The 27,440-nt window shown below is 44.8% G+C and overlaps 1 protein-coding gene across 2 annotated transcripts in view; it reads left to right on the plus strand.

Moving 5' to 3' along the window:
* dnai3 (dynein axonemal intermediate chain 3) overlaps positions 1–27,440 on the plus strand; it is a 105,147-nt gene that overhangs the window by 68,173 nt on the left and 9,534 nt on the right. For both annotated transcript variants that reach the window (XM_059648269.1, XM_059648270.1), the window contains 5 exons: positions 1,919–2,066; positions 6,002–6,086; positions 8,476–8,603; positions 17,221–17,284; positions 23,006–23,136. In XM_059648269.1, the coding sequence (XP_059504252.1) occupies positions 1,919–2,066; positions 6,002–6,086; positions 8,476–8,603; positions 17,221–17,284; positions 23,006–23,136 (556 nt within the window). The remainder of the gene's footprint in view (positions 1–1,918; positions 2,067–6,001; positions 6,087–8,475; positions 8,604–17,220; positions 17,285–23,005; positions 23,137–27,440) is intronic.

Raw genomic sequence — 27,440 nt, forward strand, 5'->3', positions numbered from 1 at the left:
ATCACAGGGACGTGGCTGCAAGGTGATCGAGGCTAGGAAATAAAATCCAAGGATATGAGTCCTATCGAAAGGACAGGCAAATGGGCAGAGGATGTGGGATTGCATTGTCAATAAGAAATGAAATTAAATCAATAGAAAGAAGTAATATAGAATCAGCAGGCAGAGAGTCTGCGTGGATAGAGTTGATGAACTGCGAAGGAAAAATGACCCTGATGTGTACAGGCTACCTAGCCAGGATGTGCAGGAGAAAATGAATTGGGATATAGAAAAGACATGTAACAAAGACATTATTACAATAAACATAGGGGACTTCAATTTACAAGTGGACTGGGCAAATCGGGTTGGTAGTAGATTTTAAGAATGATACCAGGAATGAGGGATTTTAGATAAAAGGAAAGATTGGAAAAATTGGGTTTATTCTCCTTGGAGTGAAGATTAGGAGGTGACCTTATTGAGGAGTTTAAAATTATGAACCATTTTGACAGGGTAAAGAAGGATATTCGGTTTCCACTTGTTGGTTTGTCAGGAACTAGGGGCCACAGTTTCAAGATTATCAGCAGGAGGGCTCAGAGTGAGATGAGGAGAAACATCTTTACTCAGAGAGTTGTGAGGATTTGGAATGCACTGCCTGGGAGAGTGGAGGAGGCGGATTCCATAGAAGGTTTAAAGGAAAGCTGGGTATATATTTGAACATGATGACATTAGATGGTACAGAGATAGGACTGGGGTGTGCAACTATCTAGGTAACTCATTTGGGAGTGGGTACAGACATGATGGGTCAAATGGACTCCTTCTGTACTGTAAAATTCTTTGATTCTAAATTCTCCCTTCCTTTCCCCTTCATACCCAAAATTCTATCAATCTCACTCTCAAAATGTGTCAGAGATAATGGGAACTGCAGATGCTGGAGAATCCGAGGTAACAAAGTGTGGGGCAGGATGACCACAGCAGGCCAAGCAGCATCTTAGGAGCACAAAAGCTGACGTTTCAATCAACAACATAATTGTTGATTGAACTCCAAAGATTCATATGACTTCATGTGAATGAAAGTTTCAGGCGTTCTCCTGTCCAAATAAAGCTAATCAGCTAAGCAGACATTGGCATGGTTAATGCTTCGATGGGAGACCACCCAGGAAAACTAGGTATTGGCTAGGCTTTTGAGACCTATTGTGGCACAGTGGTAAAGTCCCTGCACCTGGACCAAGAGGCCCAAGCTCAAGCCCACCTGCTCCAGAGATGTGTAATAACATCACTGAACAGGTTGAATAGAAAAACTAAAAAAAAAATTCCTCATCCGTGTCCTAAGAAGACAATTCCTTGTCCTAAGAGCACACTTTAATGTTGGGGATTACTCAGTCAGAGGAAACAGCCCATTGGCATGTAACCAGACCGAGCCTCGTTGAAATGAGGCTACCTCTTAGTCCTCTAAACCCCAGCGATCAGAGTTCTCAACCTATCTTTACAAACCCTCGCAGCTCAGGTCAATGTCCCCCTAGCCTGATCCAGGAAGACCTTTTCTCTAGCAAGACTGGCATTGTTTCCCATCCTTAGTTACCCCTTGGTCTGAATGGTATGTTTGAGGGTCCTTATGGGTCAATCACATTGCTGTGGGCCTGGAGTCATGTGTAGGGCCTGAAGGCTCATTTCCTTCCCTGAAAGTGACCAGTGAACCACATGAAATTCGACAAACAATAGATGATTTCCAATCACCATCACTGAAACCACGCATTTTATCATTTAATTGACACTTCCAGCAGCCCCCCATGATGGGACTTGAACCCAAATTGCCCACAGCAATAGCCTGGGCCTTTGGCTTACCAGGGCCTTGACGTTACCACTGTCTTCCCCAGTTGCCTCCTTCCTCCTACGGGTCAATGAAATCACAAGGAGCAATGATGATGCCATCCTATTCTTGCAGTTCAATACTGTTCTGGGATATTCGAAAACCCAAACCCACGGTCCTGACCAGGAAGGAGAAACAGAAAATGGAGAAGGAACTCCAAAACCCTGAAAGAGTGCCTAACACCTTCAAACATATCGATCTCTACTGGAAACCGATGCACAAGGTAATGTCAGTCCTGTTAATTTGAAAATTAAGATATCATGGTGACTGAATGAGAGATCTGTTGATTTCTTTTGAAAAAATTTCATTGGGTAAGGCCAGCATTTGTTGCCTATCCCTAACTGCTTGCTTGCTTGGCCATTTCAGGGGGGATTTCAGAGTTCCCTAGAATCATTTAACTGCCAGAATTCCTTCCCTGAAGAGTGAACCAGGTGAATTCTTAATAAAAATTGAAGATGGCTGTCTTTGGTCAACATAACTAAGACTAGCTTTCAAATCCACACTTATTTATTGAACTTCAACTCCAACAGCTGCCATGATGAGTTTTGAACCCAAATCCCCAGTGCCTGGAGTATTCGTCAGGTGACTTCAACACTATGCTATAATTTCCATGCTCCTTACCGTCACTTGATTGATATATTGTCACGTGCACCGGAGTACAGTGAAAAGCTTTGTTTACAAGCAGCACAGGCAGATCACAGTAAGCAAGGATGTACAGATCAAAGTTTGTGAAAAACTTAAACAGAGGCGTACATGTTACATTGCACAGGGTGAGCGCTAGGCGAAATTAACAAGATCAGCATTTGAGGCTAGAGAGTATATTTGTCAGTGTAATAATGTCTGGGAAGAAGCTGTTCCTGAACCTGCTTGTGCGTGTGTTCAGGTTTCTATATCTTCTGACTGATGGGAGAGGTTGTAGAAGATCATTACCAGGGTGTGATGGGTCTTTGATGTTGTCAGCCTTTCTCTGGCATCAAGCCATCTAAATGGAGTCTGTTGATGGAAGGTTGGCTCCTGTGATAGTCTGGGCTGTGCTCACCACCGTCTGTGGTTTCTTATGGTCCTGAGCATACCAGGCTATTATGTACCTGGGCAGCATGCTTTCTTCATCGTAGAAGTTGGCTGGCATAGCTGACAGGACAGCACTTGTGTCTGTAACAAAAACAGAAGTTGCTGGAAAAGCTCAGCACGTCTGACAGCATCTCTGACGAAAAAAATTCAGTCAACATTTCGGGTCCAGTGACCCCTGCTCAGAATAGAATTTCTGAGGATGGGTCACTGGACCCGAAAAGTTAACTCTGTTTGTTACTTAGTATCAGGGATAATGGGAACTGCAGATGCTGGAGAATCCAAGACAACAAAATGTGAGGCTGGATGAACACAGCAGGCCAAGCAGCATCTCAGGAGCACAAAAGCTGACGTTTCGGGCCTAGACCCTTCATCAGAGAGGGGGATGGGGTGAGGGTTCTGGAATAAATAGGGAGAGAGGGGGGGGCGGACCGAAGATGGAGAGAAAAGAAGATAGGTGGAGAGAGTATAGGTGGGGAGGTAGGGAGGGGATAGGTCAGTCCAGGGAAGACGGACAGGTCAAGGAGGTGGGATGAGGTTAGTAGGTAGATGGGGGTGCGGCTTGGGGTGGGAGGAAGGGATGGGTGAGAGGAAGAACAGGTTAGGGAGGCAGAGACAGGTTGGACTGGTTTTGGGATGCAGTGGGTGGAGGGGAAGAGCTGGGCTGGTTGTGTGGTGCAGTGGGGGGAGGGGACGAACTGGGCTGGTTTAGGGATGCAGTTGGGGAAGGGGAGATTTTGAAACTGGTGAAGTCCACATTGATACCATTAGGCTGCAGGGTTCCCAGGCGGAATATGAGTTGCTGTTCCTGCAACCTTCGGGTGGCATCATTGTGGCACTGCAGGAGGCCCATGATGGACATGTTATCTAAAGAATGGGAGGAGGAGTGGAAATGGTTTGCGACTGGGAGGTGCAGTAGTTTGTTGCGAACTGAGCGGAGGTGTTCTGCAAAGCGATCTCCAAGCCTCCGCTTGGTTTCCCCAATGTAGAGGAAGCCACACCGGGTACAGTGGATGCAGTATACCACATTGGCAGATGTGCAGGTGAACCTCTGTTTAATGTGGAATGTCATCTTGGGGCCTGGGATAGGGGTGAGGGGGGAGATGTGGGGGCAAGTGTAGCATTTCCTGCGGTTGCAGGGGAAGGTGCCGGGTGTGGTGGGGTTGGAGGGCAGTGTGGAGCGAACAAGGGAGTCACAGAGAGAGTGGTCTCTCCGGAAAGCAGACAGGGGTGGGGATGGAAAAATGCCTTGGGTGGTGGGGTCGGATTGTAGATGGCGGAAGTGTCGCATCATCCTCCGACACTTCCGCCATCTACAATCCGACCCCACCACCCAAGGCATTTTTCCATCCCCACCCCTGTCTGCTTTCCGGAGAGACCACTCTCTCTGTGACTCCCTTGTTCGCTCCACACTGCCCTCCAACCCCACCACACCCGGCACCTTCCCCTGCAACCGCAGGAAATGCTACACTTGCCCCCACATCTCCACCCTCACCCCTATCCCAGGCCCCAAGATGACATTCCACATTAAACAGAGGTTCACCTGCACATCTGCTAATGTGGTATACTGCATCCACTGTACCCGGTGTGGCTTCCTCTACGTTGGGGAAACCAAGCGGAGGCTTGGAGACCGCTTTGCAGAACACCTCCGCTCAGTTCGCAACAAACTACTGCACCTCCCAGTCGCAAACCATTTCCACTCCCCCTACCATTCTTTAGATAACATGTCCATCATGGGCCTCCTGCAGTGCCACAATGATGCCACCCGAAGGTTGCAGGAACAGCAACTCATATTCCGCCTGGGAACCCTGCAGCCATATGGTATCAATGTGGACTTCACCAGTTTCAAAATCTCCCCTTCCCCAACTGCATCCCTAAACCAGCCCAGTTCGTCCCCTCCCCCCACTGCACCACACAACCAGCCCAGCTCTTCCCCTCCACCCACTGCATCCCAAAACCAGTCCAACCTGTCTCTGCCTCCCTAACCTGTTCTTCCTCTCACCCATCCCTTCCTCCCACCTCAAGCCGCACCTCCATTTCCTACCTACTAACCTCATCCCACCTCCTTGACCTGTCCGTCTTCCCTGGACTGACCTATCCCCTCCCTACCTCCCCACCTATACTCTCTCCACCTATCTTCTTTTCTCTCCATCTTCGGTCCGCCTCCCCCTCTCTCCCTATTTATTCCGGTTCCCTCTCCCCATCCCCCTCTCTGATGAAGGGTCTAGGCCCGAAACGTCAGCTTTTGTGCTCCTGAGATGCTGCTTGGCCTGCTGTGTTCATCCAGCCTCACATTTTGTTGTCTCTGTTTGTTACTTCACGGGTGCTGCCAGGCCTGCCGAGCTTTTCCAGCAACTCCTGTTTTAGTTTCTGATTTACAGCATCTGTAGTTCCTTCAGTTTGCACAGCCAGCTGAACCATATGTTTTGTAACAAAACAGAGGAGATTGATTGAAGGTAATTGGCTAATTAGCTAGAGATGGCAGATGAGTAAGTTTTTTTTAAATTGAAAGACAGTGTTTTGGTGTGATCTGAAATTTGTTGCCCGAAAGGGAGATGGAACAGTAACTTACATACGAACAGATTCAAGAACAGCTTCTATCCCACTGTTAACAGATTTTTGAATGGACCTCTTTAATGTTAATGTTGATCTCTCTCTGCACCTTCTCAGCAGCTGTAACACTATGTCCTGCACTATGCTCCCTGATGCACTTGTATACTACACTCTGCCTGTAAAGTACTTAAGACAACTCTTTCCACTGTACCTCGGTACATGTGGCAGTAATAAATCAAACTAAATCAAATCCGAAAGCGAATCAGAAATTCTCAAAAAGGAAATAATTTATTTACAGGTATATGGTGTTAATTTCAGATAACTTTTTTTTGAGCTGGTGCAGGTATAGTGAGTTGAGTGGCCTTTTTCTTTCTATGGGTTCAATGAATAAATCCTTATCCCCCTAAACTCTGAACAGGTTTTAACACATTCCAAGGAAGGGTCTCTGGACCCGAAACGTTAATTCTGATTTCTCTCCACAGGTGCTGCCAGACCTGCTGAGCTTTTCCAGCAATTTCTGTTTTTGTTCCTGAACAGGTGTTATTACCTAGGATTTCAGCTGCTGGAGAGTACAGCCCTATGAAAATTAGCATGAAGGAGAAATGCACCGACAGAATCAATGGTAAATACACTTGCACTGACACTTTGTAATCTCAAAGTGACCTTGGTGTTTCCTCTGAAGATTGACCCCCCTGAGGATTTTTGAAATAGCTAATCTTTCATGGCAGATAAGTGTGCTGATCCCAGCTGATATTATTCCCAGGCGATAGCACCATTCATGCCCAGTGCAAATACATAGAATCATAGAATCCCTGCTGTGTAGAAGCAGCCCATTCGGCTGATCAAGTCCACGCTGACCCTCCAAAGAGCATCCCGTCCCCTTCCCCTATCCCTGTAACCCTGCATTTCCTGTGACTAATTCATTAGCCTGCACATTCTTGGACACTATGGGGCAACTTAGCACAGACAATCCACCCTAACCTGCATATCTTTGGAGTGTGGGAGGAAACCAGACCACCTGGAGGAAACCCATGTAGGCATGAGGAGAATGTGCAAACTCCACAAATTTAGGCCACTTTTAAAATGGAGATCTCAAGAATGCTGCTATCATTTACCATGGATAGTAGGAACTAAGGATGCTGGAGAATCTGAGATAACAAAGTGTAGAGCTGGAGGAACACAGCAGGCCATGCAGCATCAGACGAGCAGGAAGGCTGACGTTTCGGGCCTCGACCCTTCTTCAGAAATAAAAATTGGCTGCTTGGCCTGCTGTGTTCTTCCAGCTCTACACCTTGTTATCACTTACCACAGGATAGTTTGTTTCAGCTACAGTGCGTTATTTTATAGGATTGTCAATGTCAGTCTTTGAAATAAAATACCCGTAGCTGTGCAGGGTTTACAGCCTACTCAATCATTAACAGACCAGACACTAAAATAATTGCTTGGTGTCACAGAGCTTAAATATTGTCAAAGGGAGACATGAAGCTGAAGCTTTTAGTCTTGCATTCATCAGAATGACGAAGCAAGAAACAGATTTGTGCAAGGAGAGACATCATTTATACAGCACAAGAAGAGGGTGGTGATTGGTTAGGCCTTCATTGGCATGGAGTAAGGGCAGTTAACTGTCAGTCATAAATCAAGCCAGGCAGAGACATGGGATTGGCCAGGGTGTTGGAAAAGGCAGTGCTGTATGGCTCTACAACTCAGTATGTACAGATTCCTTTTGCTATGTTAAACAATGTAGAAAATAGATACAGACTGAAGTTCAATTATTTAAAGATGCTTTAATTCAATTAATTAAAGTATTAATATGAAGTAGTACTTCATATTACTTACATTGAAGGTTACACACAAGTGTTGGTATTTATACACTGAGCTTCTAGGCAGGGCTTTGACATACAGAGGCAAGTTATGTGGAGTCTATCAAGCCACTGATCTACTACATTCTCTGTCAATGTCACAACAAATTCAAGGCCTCCTCCCATTCCATGTAGAATTTAAGTGTGTCAGTCAAAGAATGTAAAAGAGCCAACAGGTGACCCAGAGAAGATCAGGAAAAGGTGAGTGTTCAGAAAACTAGTAAAAGAAACACTGAAAAAATGAGAGAGCAACCCTGGGAGAGCATTCCTGAGAGATGTCCCGAGAGAGATGGTGTGTGTGTGTGTGTTCCTAAGAGAGAAATCCAAATCGAGGGAGCAGGAGAGACAGGGGGGTAGAAAGAGAGAGAGGGGGACTGCAGCTCAAAAAGACAGATAAGCTGGCATAGAGAAAATGCAAAGTGTAAATCAACTGAAATGGTTATATAAATGGAGAAAATATGGACTGAGAGTTTTGTGAGGATTTGCACCTTGATGGTGTCTTAGGAAGACACCAGCAGCATACCAGAATGTCAAGAGGTGAGTGCAGCGGCCAGCACCCCTGTTTAGGAAGGGAGGAGGCAGACTATTGTTTGGTTCGCCTGACTTTGGTCATTGGTAAGATTTTAGAGCTCATTATTAAGGATGAGATTGCAGAATACCTTGGAAGTGCATGGTAAAACAGGGTTGAGTCAGCATGGCTTCATCAGTGGGAAGTGATGCCTGACAAATCTGTTCAAATTCTTTTGAGGAGATAACAAGCAAGTTAGCAAAGGACATGATCTATTTGCATTTCCAGAAGGCCTTTGCACAGGAGGCTGCTAAATAAGATAAGAGCCCAGGGTGTTAGGGACAAGGTACTGGCATTGATAGAGGATTGGTTGACTGCCAGAAGGCAGAGAGTGGGAGTGATTTCCACGTTCTCCCACATCATCTGGCTAAATACATTTCTCCTGGCCTTCCTATCATCGTCTTCTATTTATACTCCCCAACAAGTGGAAATGTTCTCATTCTCCAAATGCACTGAACATTTTCAGCAAAGACCTTTAAACCATTCCTGGTATTTGACTATTTTTCTGAAACTTTTTTCAATCAGTTTAATGTTAAAATTAAATACAGTGAATTTTACATTGATCTACTGTCCCATTTCTACAGACAAGGCCCAATTCAATCTGACAAAGACCAAAGGAGAGACTTCAGAATATGCCGCCATGGATGTTCCTTCAAGCAGGGATCTGACGTTTGTGGATAACATCAACACTTTCTTGTGGATTGGTACTGAGGTAAGTCAGACTAACAAGAGCCCTGACATTTGTGTGATAAGGATAAGCGATAGTACTGTTTATCTATCCACGAAACATTGGGAAGAATTTTATCCTCCCTGGATGTGACAGGAAACAGTGATGAGGACATGTAAATGGGTTAGTTGCCTCTGGAGGGATACCCATCCCATCTCATTAGCTCACCAACAGCAGTGAGAAGGTGCTGAGTGAGAAGGTCCACTGGGGACTTTCATTTTATATTTTCTAAACAAGATGTTTCCGAGTCTTTATGACACTACTCAAGGAGCAGGTGGGATTTGGACCTGGGTCCCTTGCCTCGAGGTGGGGACACTACCATTGCATGAAACGAAACCCTCAAATGGGGACTTTCTCAACACCAGTTGAGGTCCTAATTGTTCAATGATAAGCCATTAAAAGTTTTCAACTCATCACCTTCCAGATTACCTGTCTACATGAGAAAGGTGGCTCGTTTTGTGATGAGGAAACCTGGTTGACCTGATTGTTAGGTTAGGGATGTCACCCTGGGGTCAATTAGAGTCACCAATGATGGGCAAGGCCTCTGAAAGCCACCCTCTTTCTCTTGCCTCCAGTCCTTCTGAATCCTTCTGTATATGTCCCACAAAAAAAATACTTTCTTGACTCTGGATCCCCAAGAACATAGAACATCGAACAGTACGGCACAGTACAGGCCCATGATGTTGTGCTGAACTTTTACCCTAAACATAAGGACTATCTAACCGCCACCCCTACCTTATACTAAGATGTAAACCTTAACCAATAATCTTTCAGATCCAGAGACTGCCTACCTTTTGTTGGCTGGAAGCCCCTGGCAAATTGAATTGCTAATGACATCGGCCAAAGAATTCACCAAAAGTTCTGCCTATCATCTCTTAATGAAGCTTACCCCACACTTAGACTAAAAAATGGGAAATCACCCATTTTGGTGAATTTAAAGGGAAAAAAAATTATCATTCATTGATTGGACATGGACCACATTGGCAAGGCCAGTTTTTATTGCTCATCCCTAATTGTCCTGGAGAAGGTGGTAAGTAGCTGTGTGTTTAGGCCATTGCAGTCCTTATGGTGTCTAAAAGGGAGTAAAGGAACAGCAATATAGCACCAAGTCAGGATGGCCTGAGGCCTGGACAGAACATGCAGAGGGTAGTGTTTCCGTACTTGTGTTGCCCTCAACCCTCTAGGTGGTGCAGCTCTTAGCTTTGGAAGCTGCTTAAGAAGGAGCCTTGGTGAGTTGCTGCTATGAAATTTTGTAGATGGCATACACCACTCCACTGTGTATCGCAGGGGAAGGGAGTGAATATTGAAGGTGGTGGGGGTGGTGCCAATCAAGGTAGCGCCTTTGTCCAGGATGGTGTCAGGCTTCTTCAGTGTTGTTGAGGCTGCAACTATCCACGCAAGTGTGGATCACACTCCTGACTTGTAGCTGGTTGGCAGGCTTTGGGAATTCAGGAGGTAAGTTATTCACCACAGAATTCTTAGTCAATCATGATCACATTGAATGGCAGAGCTGAGCCAGTGGGCTAAATGGCCTACTTCTGACCATACATGTTATGCTGTAATCTTTGATCTGTTCTTGTACACATGTTATTGAAGTGGCTGGCCCAGTTGAGTTTCTGGTCAATTGTAACCACAGGATGTCAATAGCATTGAATGTCATATAAGTCATCTCATACAGCACAGAAACTGACCCTTCGGTTCAACTCATCCACGCAGACAAGATATCCGAAATAAATCTAGTTCTATTTGGCCCATATCCCTCTAAACCATTCCTAATCATCTACCTATCCAAATACCTTTTAAATATTGTAATTTTACCAGCCTCCACCACTGCACACACACACACACACACACACACACACACACACACATACACACACACACACACACACACACACACACACACACACACACACACACACACACACACACACACACACACACACACACACACACACACACACACACACACACACACACACAAGGTGCGGAAGTAATAGGGTTGTTGATATGGGTGACTTCAACTTCCCTAATATAGACTGGAACCTCCTAAGTGCAAATGGCTTGGCTGGAGCAGATTTTGCCTGGTGTGTCCAGGAAGGATTACTGACTCAATATGTAGATAAGCCGACTAGAAGGGAGGCCATGTTGGATTTAGTGCTTGGCAACGAACCAGGCCAGGAGTCAGACCTCTCGGTAGGACAGCGTTTCGGTGATAGTGATCACAACTCCCCGACCTTTACCACAGTCATGGAGAGGGATAGGAGCAGATGGTATGGGAGAGTATTTAAGTGGGGGAAGCGGAATTACAATCCTATTAGGCAAGAACTGCGGAGCATAAATTGGGAACTGATGTTCTCAGGGAAATGCACAAAAGAAATGTGGAGGTTGTTTAGGGAGCACTTGCTACAGGCACTGGATAGGTTTGTCTCACTGAGGCAAAGAAAGGATGGTCTGGTGAAGGAACCTTGAATGACAAGACATGTTGAACACCTAGTCAAGAGGAAGAAAGAAGCTTATTTAAGGCTGAGGAAGCAAGGATCAGAGAGGGCTCTACAGGTCTACAAGGTATCCAGGGAGGAACTGAAGAATGAACTTAGGAGAGCTAATAGGGGGTATGAAAAAGCCTTGGCAGGCAGGATTAGGAAAAACCCCTCGGCATTCTACACTGATGTGAGGAACAAGAGGATGGCCAGAGTAAGGATGAAGACAATCAGGGATAGTGGAGGGAACTTCTGCACTGAGTCAGGGGAGATAGGGGAGGTTCTTAATGAATAATTTGCTTCAGTATTCACCAGTGAGAGGGACTTTGATGTTTGTGAGGCAGTGTGAAACAGATTGATATGCTTGAACCGGTTGATGTTAGGAAGGAGGATCTGCTAGAAATTTTGAGAAATATGAGGGTAGATAAGTCCCCGGGCCAGACAGGATATACCCAAGGTTTCTACGGGAAGTGAGGAAGGGGATAGCTGCACCTTTGGCGATGATCTTTGCATCCTCACTGCCCACTGGAGTAGTGCCAGATGATTGGAGAGTGGCAGATGTCATTCCCTTGTTCATGAAAGGGAATAGGGATAATCCTGGGATTTACAGACCAGTCAGTCTTACGTCTGTGGTGGCTAAATTTATTGGAGAGGATTCTGAGAGACGTAGTATTTATGATTATTTGGAAAAGCACAGTTTGCTTAGAAGTAGTCAGTGTGGCTTTGTGAGGAGCAGGTCATGCCTCACAAGGTTATTGAATTCTTTGAAAATGTGACAAAACACATTGATGAAGGTAGAGCAGTGGATGTGGTGTATATGGATTTTAGCAAGGCATTTGATAAGGTTCCACATGGTAGGCTCATTCAGAAAGTAAGGAAGTATGGAATTCAGGGAAATTTGGCTGTCTGGAAATAGAATTGGCTATCCAATAGAAATCAGAGGGTGGTAGTAGATGGAGCTTGGTGACCAGTGGTGTTCCGCAGGGATCTGTTCTGGGACCTCTGCTCTTTGTGACCTTTATAAATGACTTGATGAGGAAGTGGAAGGGTGGGTTTGTAAGTATACCGATGACATAAAGGTTGGTGGAGTTGTGGACAGCATGGGGGGCTGTTGTAGGTTGCAATGGGACATTGACAGGATGCAGAGCTGGGCAAAGAAGTGGCAGATGGAATTCAACCCAGAAAAAATTGTGAAGTGATTCATTCTGGAAGGTCGAATTTGAATGCAGAAGACAGAGTTAATGGCAGGATTCTTGGCAGTGTAGAGGAACAGAGGGATCTGGGGGCCCACATCCAGAGATCCCTCAAAGTTGCTAACCAAGTTGAAAGCGATTTAAGAAGGCGTATGGTGTGTTGGCTTTCACTGGCAAGGGAATTGAGCTTAAGAGCCACCAGGTTATGCTGCAGCTCTAAAAACCCTCATTATGGAATATTGTGTTCAGTTCTGGTAGCCTCATTTATAGGAAGGATGTGGAAGCTTTAGAGAGGGTGAAGGGGATTTACCAGGATGCTGCCTGGACTGGAGGGCAGGCCTTATGAGGAAAAGCTGAGGGAGCTAGGGATTTTTTCATTGAAGCGAAGAAGGATGAGAGGTGACTTGATAGAGGTGTACAAGATGATGAGAGGCATCGATGGAATGGATAGACAGAGACTTTTTCCCTGGGTGAAAATGACTATTATGAGGGGGCATAATTTTAAGGTGATTGGAGGAAGATATAGGGGAGATGCCAGAGGTGGGTTCTTTTCACAGAGAGTGGTGGGCATGTGGAATGCGCTGTCGGCAGTGGTAGTAGAGTCAGATACATTAGTAGGGTCAGATACATTGGAGACGTTTAAGCAACTGTTGGATAGGCACATGGATGATAGTAAAATGTAGGATATGCAGGGTAGCTTGATCTTAGAGTAGGATGATATGTCGGCACAACATTGTGGGCCGAAGGGCCTGTACTGTGCTGTACTGTTCTATGTTCTATGTTCTATATAGCCTCCCTCTGTAGCACAAACCATCCACTCTGTTAACATCTTTATAGATCTTTTCTGAACCCTTTCAAATTTCACAACACCCTTCCTATAGCAGGGAGATCAGAATTGAACACAATATTATAAAAGTGGCCTAACCAACGTCATATATGACTGCAACATGACCTTCCTGTTCTCAATGCACTGACCAATAAAGGCAAGTGTACCAAACCCTGCCTTCAATACCCTGTCTATCTGTGACTCTACTTTCAAGAAACTATGAGCCTGCACTCCAAGGCCTCTTTGTTCAGCAACACTCCCCAGGACCTTACCTTTAAGTGTATAAGTCCTGCCCAGATTTGCATTTCCAAAATGCAGCATGTCATATTTAGAACATAGAACATTACAGCACAGTACAGACCCTTCGGACCTCGATGTTGTGCCGACCTGTCATACTGATCTCAAGCCCATCTAACCTACACTATTCCATGCACGTCCATATGCTTATCCAATGATGACTTAAATGTACTTAAAGTTGGCGAATCTACTACCGTTGCAGGCAAAGCGTTCCATTCCCTTACTACTCTCTGAGTAAAGAAACTACCTGTGACATCTGTCCGATATCTTTCACCCCTCAATTTAAAGCTATGCCCCCTCGTGCTCGCCGTCACCATCCCAGGAAAATGGTTCTCCCTATCCACCCTATCTAACCCTCTGATTATTTTATATGTCTCAATTAAGTCACCTCTCAGCCTTCTTCTCTCTAATGAAAACAGCCTCAAGTCCCTCAGCCTTTCCTCGTAAGACCTTCCCTCCATACCAGGCAACATCCTAGTAAATCTCTTCTGCACCCTTTCCAAAGCTTCCACATCCTTCTTATGATGTGGTGACCAGAACTGTACGCAATACTCCAAGTGCGGCCGCACCAGAGTTTTGTACAGCTGCAGCATAACCTCTTGGTTCCAGAACTCGATCCCTCTATTAATAAAAGCTAAAACACTGTATGCTTTCTTAATAGCCCTGTCAACCTGGGTGGCAACTTTCAAGGATCTGTGTACATGGACACCAAGATCTCTCTGCTCATCTACACTGCCAAGAATCTAACCACTAGGATAAGTGTACTTTGCCTTCTGGTTACTCCTATCAAAGTGCATCACCTCACACTTGTCTGCACTAAATTCCATTTGCCACCTCTCAGCCCAGCTCTGCAGCTTATCTATGTCTCTCTGCAAGCTACAGCACCCTTTGTCACTATCCACAACTCCACCGACCTTAGTGTCGTCTGCAAATTTACTAACCCATCCTTCTACGCCCTCATCCAGGTCATTTATGAAAATGACAAACAGCAGTGGACCCAACACCGACCCTTGCGGTACACCACTCGTAACTGGTCTCCAGGATGAACATTTCCCATCAACTACCACCCTCTGTCTTCTTTCAGCAAGCCAATTTCCGATCCAAACTGCTATACCTCCCACAATTCCATTCCTCCGCATTTTGTACAATAGCCTACTGTGGAGAACGTTATCGAACGCCTTGCTGAAATCCATATACACCACATCAACCGGTTTACTCTCATCTACCTGTTTGGGCGCCTTCTCAAAGAACTCAATAAGGTTTGTGAGGCACGACCTTCCCTTCACAAAACCATGCTGACTATCCCTAATCAATTTATTCTTTTCTAGATGATTATAAATCCTATCTTTTATAACCTTTTCCAACACTTTACCAACAACTGAGGTAAGGCTCACTGGTCTATAATTACCAGGGTTGTCTCTACTCCCCTTCTTGAACAGGGGAACCACATTTGCTATCCTCCAGTCGTCTGGCACTATTCCTGTAGACAATGACGAGTTAAAGGTCAATGCCAAAGGCTCGGCAATCTCCTCCCTGGCTTCCCAGAGGATTCTAGGATAAATCCCATCCGGCCCAGGGGATTTATCTATCTTCACACTCTGTAGGATTTCTAACACCTCTTCCTTGTGAACCTCAATCCCACCTAGTCTAGTAGCCTGTATCTCAGTATTCTCCTCGACAACATTGTCATTTTCTAGAATGAATACTGTTGAAAAATATTCATTTAGCGCTTCCCCGATCTCCTCTGACTCCACACACAACTTCCCACTACTATCCTTGATTGGCCCTAATCTTACTTTCGTCATTCTTTTATTCCTTAAATAACTATAGAAAGCCTTAGGGTTTACCCTGATCCTATCCGCCAACAACTTCTCATGTCTCCTCCTGGCTCTTCTGAGCTCTCTCTTTAGGTCTTTCCTGGCTACCTCGTAGCCCTCAAGCACCCTAACTGAGCCTTCACATCTCATCCTAACATAAACCGCCTTCTTCCTCTTGACCAGAGATTCCACCTCCTTCGTAAACCACGGCTCCCGCACTCTACAGCTTCCTCCCTGCCTGACAGATACATATTTATCTAGGACACACAGGATCTTTTCCTTGAATAAGCTCCACATTTCTCATGTGCCCGTCCCCTGCAGTTTGCTTCCCCATCCTATGCTCCCTAAATCTTGTCTAATCTCATCATAATTGCCTTTCACCCAGCTATAACTCTTGCCCAGTGGTATACACCTATCCCTTTCCATCACTAAAGTAAACATAACAGAATTGTGATCGCTATCACCAAAGTGCTCACCTACTTCCAAATCTAACACCTGGCCAGGCTCATTACCCAGTACCAAATCTAATGTGGCTTCGCCCCTTGTTGGCCTGTCTACATACTGTGTCCGGAAGCCCTCCTGCACACACTGGACAAAAACTGACCCATCTATAGTTCTCGAACTATCGTGTTCCCAGTCAATATTTGGAAAGTTGAAGTCCCCCATGACAACTACCCTGTCTCTCTCACTCCTATCGAGAATCATCTTTGCTATCCTTTCCTCTACATCTCTGGAACTATTCTGAGGCCTATGGAAAACTCCCAACAGGGTGACCTCTCCTTTCCTGTTTCTAACCTCAGCCCATACTACCTCAGCTGACGAGTCCCCAAACATCCTTTCTGCAACTGTAATACTACCCTTGACCAACAATGCCACACCTTCCCTACTTTTACCATTTTCTCTGTTCTTGCTGAAACATCTAAATCCTGGAACCTGCAACAACCATTCCTGTCCCTGCTCTGTCCATGTCTCCGAAATGGCCACAACATCAAAGTCCCTTTATCTAAATTAAACTCCATGTGCTACGCCTCGGCCCGTTGGTCCATCTGATCAAGATCCCGTTTGATGACCTTCTTCGCTGTCTACTGCACCTCCAATTTCTCATTTGCAAACTTACTAACCATACCTCCTATTTTCACATCCTTGTCATTTGTAGGGACTTTATGATTCTATGATTCTACTTTATGATTCAGTGGACCCAGCACTGATCCTTGTGGCACACCAATGGCCGCAGGCCTCCAGTCTGGAAAGCAACCATCCACCAACACCCTCTGTCTCTACCTTCGAGCCAGCTCTATATCCAAATGGCTGGTTCTCCCTGTATTCCATGTGATATAACCTTGCTACCTAGTCTACCATGAGGAACCTTGTCAAATGCCTTGCTGTAGTCCATACAGATTACGTCCACTGCTCTTCCCTCATTAATCATCTTCGTTACTTCTTCAAAAAGCTCAATCAAGTTAATGAGACATGATTTCCCATGCACAATGTCATGTTGATCATCCCTAATCAGTCCTTGCCTTTCCAAATACATGTAAATGCTGTCCTTCAGGATTCTTTCCCACCACTGATGTCAGGCTCACCGGTCTATAGCTCCCTGGCCTTTCCTTGCCACCCCTCTTAAACAGTGACACCACATTAGCCAACCTCCAGTCTTCTGGCACCTCACCTGTGGCTATCGATGACACAAATATCTCAGCAAGGGGCCCAGCAATCACTTTCCTAGCTTCCCACAGAGTTTTAGGGTACATCTGATCACGTCCCGGGATTCAAGAGGCAATGTTTAGATTCGGCTTCCTTTTGGAGATGGGCATTGCCTGGCATTTGTGTGACATGACCATTGTTTGCTATTTATCAGCCTTTACAATCAATGAGTTGATGGAATGGAAGCCAGCAAGGGCTGGGGTGTCATTCAGACTGAATTTGTATGGTTGACCACGTCTTGTTTAGAAACGCTAATGATTCATTTTGGAAATTTCTTTCTAGGATGGCGAGGTTACTTTTGTCGACTGGCAAGTGGAACGAGACTATGATACTGGGAAAGTGACCAGTAAGTGGATAATGCACCAAAATAATGTAAAATATTGATGTCAAGATGCCCGTGTTGGACTGGGATGGACAATGTCAAGTCACATGACACAAAGTTACAGTCCAACAGGTTTATTTGAAATCACTAGCTTTCAGAGTCAGGTGAAGTGGAGGGAAGCACACAGGCACAGAATTTATATGTCAAGAAATAATGATAAGATCATTCCAAGTAATTAGGAGTGTCAAAAGATAAGTGCAAATAGAAACATTGAAACATAGAAGATAGCCAACATCAGGAACATCCTCCCTGCATCTACCCTGTCCAGTGTGACTGGTGTGAGTGGAGTGTTGATGGACTGTTAACAAGCCTCTGTAGGTGATCAGTTGTGTCAGACAATGTGAGTAAAGTGTCAACAGCTGACCAGCAAGTGAAGGGATGACCTATAATCCAACTAATAATTTCAAAAAATCAAAAATAGCATGGTGCCAGAAACAAATCAAATGGCTCATGTTGTAAATCAGAATCAAAAACAGAAGTTGCTGGAAACGTTCTGCAGGTCTGGCAGCATTGGTGAAGATAAGTCAGAGTTAATGTTTCAGGTCCAGTGACACTTCTGCAAGTAAGGTAGAGAAGTAAATTAAGCTTGATGGATGTTCCTTATACAGGAATTAGACATTTTCTCTGAATTTACACTTTTAGCACATTGACCGTGCAGCCTGGGGACATCATTTAATTTCACATGTACACCTTTAGTATTGGAGAAGTTTATGACACGGGGGAAGTCACACGTCAGCCAATTTCATACACGCATTGAAGGAAAACTTGAGGCGAATAAATAAACTCAGCCCGCTTTAATTTTTTTTTGTATTTCTTAATGCAATATGTGGCATCACTGGCTGAGCCAGCATTTATTATCCATGTGTAATTACCCTGGATGAGGTGGTGATGAGCTGCCTTCTTGAACCATTGCATTCCTTGTGGTGCAGGGACACCCACGGTGCTGTTATGGAGAGAGTTCCAGTCAGTGGGTGCATCATTATTTAATCTCCTTTCAAGGAGTTGCAGACATGCTGAGCTATATCATTATTTAGAGGTCTTTGCATAAAAGTGTGTTTGTGCAGTTAAACCTCTCAAACAATGGATGGGAAACCCTAGCATTTGGTGGTTTAATAAGTTAATCTATACTTTGCAACAAAGACAATCACTTATTTGTTTAGTGTCTAGCTTACAACTGGTTAGGTACTTTCACTTCATTTATTTTCATGTAACTCAAACTAACTTTATTCATCAGCATGTGTGCTGTTTCAGTGCTGTATAAACTTTATTGAAACTTACAGAATACTGAGGCCGGGGGTAGATTGGATGTGGAAAAGATGCTTCCACAAGTAGGAGACACTAGGACCCAAGGGCACAGCCTCAGAATGAAAGGATGATGCTTTAAAATTGAGATGTGGAGATTTTTTTCAGCCAGAGGGTGGTGAATCTGTGGAGCCCATTGCTAGACAGGGCTGTGGAGGCCAAGTCAGTGAGTGTATATAGAACATAGAACAGTACAGCACAGTACAAGCCCTTCGGCCCACAATGTTGTGCCGAACTTTTACCCTAATCCTAAGGTCTATCTAATCTCCACCCCTACCTTATGCTATCATCCATGTGCCTATCTAACAGCCGCTTAAATGCCCCTAATGAGGCTGACTCCACTTCCCTCTCTGGCAATTCATTCCACGCCCCGACCACTCTCTGAGTAAAGAACATACCTCTGATGTCTCCCCTATATCTACCGCCACTCACTTTAAGACTATGTCCCCTCATATTAGCTACCTCCACCCTAGGAAAAAGCCTCTGACTGTCCACTCTATCTATACCTGTGATCATTTTGTACACCTCTATCAAGTCACCTCTCATCCTTCGTCATTCTGAAGAGAAAAGCCCTAGCTCTCTCAGCCTTTCCTCGTAAGACCTTCCCTCCATTCCAGGCAACATCCTGGTAAATCTCCTCTGCACTTTTCCAATGCATCCACATCTTTCCTGTTTTGAGGTGACCAGAACCGGACACAATACTCCAGATGTGGCCGAATCAGGCTTTTGTATAGCTGGAGCATAACTTCACGGCTCATGAACTCCATCCCTCTATTAATGAAAGCTAACACACTAGACACCTTCTCAACAACTCTATCCACCTGGGTGGCAGCTTTCAGGGAACTTTGAACATGAACCCCAAGATCCCTCAGCTCCTTCACACTGCCAAGAATCTTACCGTTAACCCTGTATTCTGCTTTCAAGTTAGTCCTTCCAGAATGAATCACTCGGATTTTTCAGGGTTAAACTCCATCTACCACTTCTCAGCCCAGCTCTGCATTCTATCAATGTCCCTTTGTAACCGAAAACAGCCCCGCACTGTCTACAATGTGACCCACCTTCGTATCCTCTGCAAACTTGCTAATCCACCCTTCCACTCCTTCATCCAATTCATTTACAAAAATCACAAATAGAAGTGGACCAGAACAGATCGAACAGATCCTTGTGGTACACCACTCGTAACTGAGCACCAGGTTGAATATTTTCCATCCGCCACCACCCTTTGTCTTCTAAGCGTCAGCCAATTCTGAATCCAATCTGACACATTTCCCCCTATCCCATGCCTCCTTACCTTCTGCATGAGCCTACCATGGGAAACCTTATCAAACGCCTTACTTAAATCCATGTATACCACATCCAATCTTCTACCTTCATCCCTGAATTTGGTCACCTCTTCAAAGAATTCAGTAAGGTTTGTGAGGCATGATCTACCCCTCACAAATCCATGCTGACTATCACGAATCAAACTATGCCTTTCCAAGTGATCATAAATCCCATGTCTCGGAGCCCTTTCTAATGATTTGTCCACCACTGACATAAGACTAACAGGCCTATAATTTCCAGGGTTAACCCTATTCCTTTTTTGAACAAGGGAATGACTTTTGACTCTTTCCAATCTTCTGGCATTGTGCCCGTGGACACCGAGGATGACAAAATCATCACCAAAGGCCCTGCGATCGCATCCCTCACTTCCCATAGAATCCTTGGATAAATCCCATCAGGCCCGGGGGACTTGTCTATCTTCAACTTCCTCAGAATTCCTAGCACATCTTCTTTACTAACGTTGACCTCCTCTAGCCTACCTGTCTGTTTCACACTGTCCTCCTCTACAACTAGGTCGCTCTCAGTTGTGAATACAGAAGAAAAGTATTCATTAAGGACCTCTCCTATCTCCTTAGGGCCCGTGCACAAATTCCCTTTACAATTCTTTCTCTGGTCATTCTCGTGTTCTGCACATACGTGTAAAAAGCCTTGGGGTTTTCCTTGATCCTATCCACCAAGGTTTTATCATGACCCCTTATAGCTCTCCTAAGCCCTTTCTTCAGCTCCTTCCTGGATAACTTGTATGCCTCTCGAGCCTTTTCCATTCCTCTTTTCCTAAACCTTACATAAGCCTCCTTCTTCCTCTTAACCAGTCGTTCAACCTCTCTCGAACCATGACTCCCTCACTTGACCGCATCTTCTCTGCCTGCTAGGGACAAACATATCGAGCACACACAGTATGCATTTCTTAAACAATTTCCACATTTCTGTGGTGCTCTTCCCTGACAGCATTTCTTCCCAATTTATGTTACTCAGTTCTTGCCTAACAGAATTGTAAGTACCCTTCACCCAATTGCAAACTTCACCCTGCTGTATGTACCTATCCTTATCCATGACTGTTGTAAAAGTAACAGAGTTATGATCGCTACTGCCAAAATGCTCTCCTACCAACAGGTCTAACACTTGGCCCAGTTTGTTGCCAAGCACTAAATCCAAAGTGGACTCTCCTCGTGTTAGTCTATCTACATCCTGTGTCAGGAATCCTTCCTAAACGTACTGGACAAAATCCAATCCATCAAACTATTACAACTAAAATGTTTCCAATCAATATTTGGAAAGTTGAAGTCACCCATGACTACAACCCTGTGACTTCTGCACCTTTCCAGTATCTGCCTCCCAATCCGCTTCTCTCCTTCTCTGCAACTATTCGGGGATCTGTGTAAAACCCCAACAAAGTGACTGCTCCTTTCTTGTTCCCGACCTCAGCCCAAACTGACTGTGTCGACATATCATTCTCAAACTGCCGTTCAGTAGCTGCTACACTAGCCCTGACTAGCAATGCCACTCTCCCGCCTCTTTTTCCACTCTCCCTATTTCTTTTAAAGCATCTAAATCCCGGAACTCCCAACTACCATTCTTGTCCCTGAGTTACCCAAGTTTCTGTAATGGAATAATTTAAGACTGAGGTAGACAGGTTCTTCATTGCTAAAAGGTTCAAGGGCTACAGGAGAAGGCAATAGAATGGGGTTGAGAAACATATCAGCCACGGTCAAATGGTGGAGCAAACTCAATGAGTCAAATGGCCTAATTCTTATCCCATATCTTATGGTCTTAACACAACATTGGTTTTTGTCACTGGACTCATCATCAAGAAACCCAAGTTAATGTTCTGTGGACATGGGTTCAGATCCCACCACAGCTGCTGCTGGTATTGAAACGCCTTTGAAAAGATCTGGAATAAAAACCTAGTCTCTCAGATGGTGACCAATCATTGATTGTAGTAAAAACCCATCTGGTTCACTAATACCCCTTAGGGAAGGAAACTGCCATCCTTTCCTGATCTGGCCTACATCTCAGTCCAGACCTGCAGCAAAGACTCTTAATTGCCCTCTGAAAAGGTCTTGCAAGCCATTCCATTCCAGAAGCAATAGAATTGGGCAGCAAATATTGGCCCTGCCAGTGACACACACACATCTCCTGGAAGAAAAAAGACAAAAGTACTAATAGACACAGATAATGGGAACTGCAGATGCTGGAGAATCTGAGACAACACGGTGTGGAGCTGGGTGAACACAGCAGGCCAAGCAGCATCTTAGGAGCACAAAAGCTGACGTTTTGGGCCTAGACCCTTCATCAGAAATGGGGAAGGGGAAGGGGATTCTGAAATAAATGGGGAGAGAGGGGGAGGCAGATGGAAGATGGATAGAGGAGAAGATAGGTGGAGAAGAGACTGACAAGTCAAAGAGGTGGGGATGGAGCCAGCAAAGGTGAGTGTAGGTGGGGAGGAAGGTGATAGGTCAGTCCAGGGAGGACGGACAGGTCGGAGGGGAGGGATGAGGTTAGTAAGTAGGAAATGGGGGTTTGGCGTGAGGTGGGAGGAGGGGATAGGTGAGAGGAAGAACAAGTTAGGGAGGCGGAGACGAGCTGGGCTGCTTTAGGGATGCGGTGGGAGGGATGGGAGATTTTGAAGCTTGTGAAATCCACATTGATACCATTGGGCTGCAGGGTTCCCAAGCGGAATATGAGTTGCTGTCAAAATTCCATCCAACTCCTTTAGGCCATATGTGTCTGATCATTAAAAGTTAACATCAGCTTTTTTTAAGATGGAGTGAATTGTTTGTAAAGGCTTGTCAGCAATACTGAAGAGTCATAAAAGACTCAGAATGTTAACTCTGTTTCTCTCTCCCACAGATGCCGTAAGACCTGTTGAGTTTCTACAGCATTCGCTGTTTGTTTCAGATTTCCAACATCAGCAATGTTCGTTTTTATTGAGACATATTGAACTTGCCAAATATTGGAGCTAAAACTCCCACTTTGCACTTAACGCATTTTTCCTTTGAAAATTTGGATTTCTTTTATATCGTACCTATATTTAGCATTTGATATTTGTTAATATTACAGCTCCAAGACCAACGCATTGCTATGCAGTGCATGATGGCCCTGTAAACACAGTGCAAAGGTCACCATTCTTCCGAGATATTATTTTGACTGTAGGAGGTTGGACATTTGCGCTTTGGAGAGAAAATGTCACAGTGAGTAATTCCCATTTCGGTTTCTTTGCTCATGAGTCGAAAGCTGGTTTCCAGTGTTAAGAATGCACCCAACGTTAACCACTTCCTGTGATAATCTCCACCCATGTATCTCTGAAGGGCACAGTCCCACAGCCACCTCCTATATTGATGATCATTCTTACTGTGGGAGCAGGGTCAGAGAATGTCACCAAATTCTTTGCTTGTTGAGAACACAATATCCACCCTCCATGTCCGCTGACAACTCCATACTCACACATCACTTGGATAGCATCTTCCAAACTCGTAAACTCTACTACAGCAGGACATCTCCAGAAGGACAAAGGCAACAGGTACCTGGAAGGTACTTGAAGATACATCTTCAAGCCACTCACCATTCTGATTTGGAAATATATCACCATTTGTTCAGTATCACTGGCTCAAAATCCTGAAATTCCCTCCCTAACAGCATTATGGGTGTCCTCCTAATGAGAGGTGTTTCAGGAAGACAGCTCACCATCACATTTTCTCAAAAACAGTGAGGTGTGGGCAATAAGTTGTAGCCCAGTCAGTGATACATAAAATAAATATTAAAAAACACCACAAATACACCACCCTCCTTCACATAAACCATTTCCTGCAGGCCCATACATCTACCCCAACGCATATACACACACACACATACATACTTATAAATACACACTGCGTATAGACACTACACATACAATGCAGATATGTAGACACACATACACTCTCTCACTGTCTCTGTCTCTCTTTCTCTCTCACTGTCTCTCTCTCTTTCTCTCCCCGATGGTCCTTTCCCACCCCCTGTCAGTCAATGTGGCTTTTTTATAAATTTGTACTTTAGAAATAAAATCAGTCTGACTCCAAAGAAAACACAAAACCAGGTTGATAGGGCTGCTAAGATGGTGTACAGCGTGTTAGGTTTTATTGGTAGAGGGATTGAGTTTCGGAGCCATGAGGTCATCTTGTAGCTGTACAAAACTCTGGTGCGGCTGTACTTGGAGTATTGTGTACAGTTCTGGTCACTGCATTACAGGAGGGATGTGGAAGCATTGGAAACGGTGTAGAGGAGATTTACCAGGATGTTGCCTGGTATGAAGGGAAGGTCTTATGAGGAAAGGCTGAGGGACTTGAGGCTGTTTTCATTAGAGAGAAGAAGGTTAAGAGGCGGCTTAGCAGAGACATACAAGATGATCAGAGGATTAGATAGGGTGGACAGTGAGAGCCTTTTTCCTCGGATGGCGATGGCTAGCATGAGGGGGCATAGCTTTAAATTGAGGCGTGATAGATATAGGACAGATGTCAGAGGTAAGTTCTTTACTCAGAGAGTAGTAAGGGCGTGGAATGCCCTGCCTGCAACGGTAGTAGACTCGCCAACTTTAAGGGCATCTAAATGGTCACTGGATAAACATATGGCTGATAATGGAATAGTGTAGGTTAGATGGGCTTCAGTTTGGTTTCACAGGTCAGCGCATCATCGAGGGCCGAAGGGCCTGTACTGTGCTGTAATGTTCTATGTTCTACAAACAGATTCTAAACAAAACCTCACACATAACATGCATTATCTGACCTGAAATGGCACCTTGGCACCTCTTCTTTACACTGACAAAACCCTTAGTTCTCTCAGGACCATGACTGGAAAGGAATTCAGGGATTTCCATATGCATGTTAAACAGTTCAAAACTTCTAACTGATTAAAGATTTAACAGCATTTAACAAATTTGTTCAGTACATCATCATCAGTGGTATGACTCTTTGATCTTTTACTAATAAATTCTGTGTCTGATACTATCTCTCTCACTAACACCTAAAGAAGAAATAAGCCTCTGAAAGCTTGTGTTTTCATAGAACAGAACATGGAGAACATGGAACAGTACAGCACCGTACAGGCCCTTCGGCCCACAATGTTGTGCCAACCTATTATCCTGCTAAGATCCATCTACCCTGCATACCCTACATTTTACTATCCTCCATGTGTCTATCCAAGAGTCGCTTAAAGGTCCCTAATGTATCTGACTCCACTACCACTGCTGGGAGCACATCCCACACGCCCACCACTCTCTGTGTAAAGAACCCACCTCTGACATGTCCCCTGTACCTTCCTCCAATCACCTTAAAATTATGCCCCCTCGTAATAGTCATTTCTGCCCTGGGAAAAAAGTCTCTGACTATCCACTCTATCTATGCCTCTCATCATCTTATACACCTCTGTCAAGTCACCTCTCATCCTTCTTAGCTCCAATGACAAAAGCCCTACCTCCCTCAATCTTTCCTCATAAGAACTGCCCTCCAGTCCAGGCAGCATCCTGATAAATCTCCTCTGAACGCTCTCTAAAGCTTCCGCATCTTTCCTATAATGAGGTGACCAGAACTGAACGCAATATTCCTAGTGTGGTCTAACCAGGGTTATATACAGCTGTTGCATAACCTCACGACTCTTAAGCTCAATTCTCCTACCAATGAAAACCAACACACCAAACACCTTCTTTACAACCTTATTAACTTGGGTGGCGACTTTGAGGGATTTATAGACATGGACCCCAAGATCCCTCTGTTCTTCCACTGCCGAGAATCCTGCCATTGACCCTGCATTCTGCATTCAAATTCGATCGTCCAAAATGAATAATTTCATACTTTTCTGGGTTGAATTCCATTTGCCAAATAAACCTTTTGTACTATAACCTGATGTTGTGTGATTTCTGTCCTTGCTCATCATCTGTGCTCTGCCTTTCTGAATGAGCAACATGACTTGGTACTATTCTGCTGCCTTTTATGGTAAACCTGCAAATTTCCAGATCAGCTTATGCCTGCTCCTTATGGCTGTATGGCTCAGTGACTCAGTGGCCAGCACTGCTGCCTCACAGAGCCAGCGACCCAGGCACGATACCAGCCTCGGGTGACTGTCAGTGTGGAGTTTGCATGTTCTCCCCCGGTCTGTATGGGTTCCCTCTGGGTGCTCCAGTTCCCTCCCACAGCCCAAAGATGTGCAGGTTAGGGTGGATTGGCCATGGCGTTACTGGGACAGGGGTGGGTGTGGGTGGGATGGTCTTCAGAGGGTCTATGCGGACTTGATGGCCTGCTTCCACACTGTAGGGATTCTATGTCTTAGAATCTTAGAGAGTGGCAGGGAAAAGGTAAGGGAAAGTAGGGAGTTAAATTGCCGTTGTGAAAATTGGACATACACATGATGGAGCTCCTGGCCTACATCTGTGGGGCCGGCTATGATTTGATCTAACGTTGTGTTATTGAAACTATGCTGACTTGATAGTTACTGTTCCTGCATCTTTAAATTGGGATTGTATTGAAGTGATGTTAAAGACATTTGTCTCCAAGGTGTGTGGCACTGGGAGGAATTCAACATCCATTTGGCTTCAATGTTGGCCCTGTGACTCCATGTCACCCTTTTCTCTTGAGGATGTTCCTACCCAGAGTAGAACTTGCCAAAGACATCACCATCTATCACCAGCTCACAGAGACACCATTGAAAATGTACCAAATTTCAGTGCTTGACATCACAGACGTGTAAAACTATCCTTTCATCACTGGAACCTGCATTGGAACCAAACATAAACCCTCAGATGGGAGTCTCCATTCTCTGCCAATGTGCAACTTGATCAGTGTGGAGTTTAGTGACTAAATAATCTCAACGCGTGTGGCACGCGATGATGTTTAGACAGAGTTGGAAAGCCTATGAGAAGTGCCAATTGGTAAAGACTGCTCTCAAAGTAGCTCCAAGAAAATGGTAGCAATTGTTATAATCTCCAATCAATGGTATCAGTCAGCATGTGGAGGGCTTGTGGTGTTTGGGGATGGGGTGGAAGGTGGGAGTTTTGAGTCCCGATAAAGGAAGCACACTTTTAAACTTGTGTGAGTCCCTATTATTACCGTGGCCCACTTAGGTCAGAGAGTGACCCCTGTGTGAGGTCAGAGAGTGACCCTGTAGGATGTGACCCTAGGAAAGATGTGAATGTATTGAGGAGAGTGCAGGAGAAGTTTACATGAATAGTTCCATGGATGAGAAATTTCAGTTGTGAAGTTGAATTGGAGAAGTTAGGACTGTTCTCCTTGGAGATCTGATGGGTGTTTTAAAACCATGAGTGGGCTGTAGAGAGTAGTTAGGGAGAAGCTGTTTCTGTTTGTAAAAAGATTAAGAATCAGAGAGAGCAGATTTTAAGTATTTTTGCAAAAGAAACAAATGCAAGTTTAGAAAAGGCTTTTTTACACACTGAATAGTTAGGATCTGGAATGCACTACCTGGAAACTGCCAGGTCCAGTTGTAACAATCCAAAAGGTATTGGATGGTT

The sequence above is a fragment of the Stegostoma tigrinum genome, chromosome 8 (genome assembly GCF_030684315.1).
Source record: "Stegostoma tigrinum isolate sSteTig4 chromosome 8, sSteTig4.hap1, whole genome shotgun sequence".
NCBI classification, from domain to species: domain Eukaryota; kingdom Metazoa; phylum Chordata; class Chondrichthyes; order Orectolobiformes; family Stegostomatidae; genus Stegostoma; species Stegostoma tigrinum.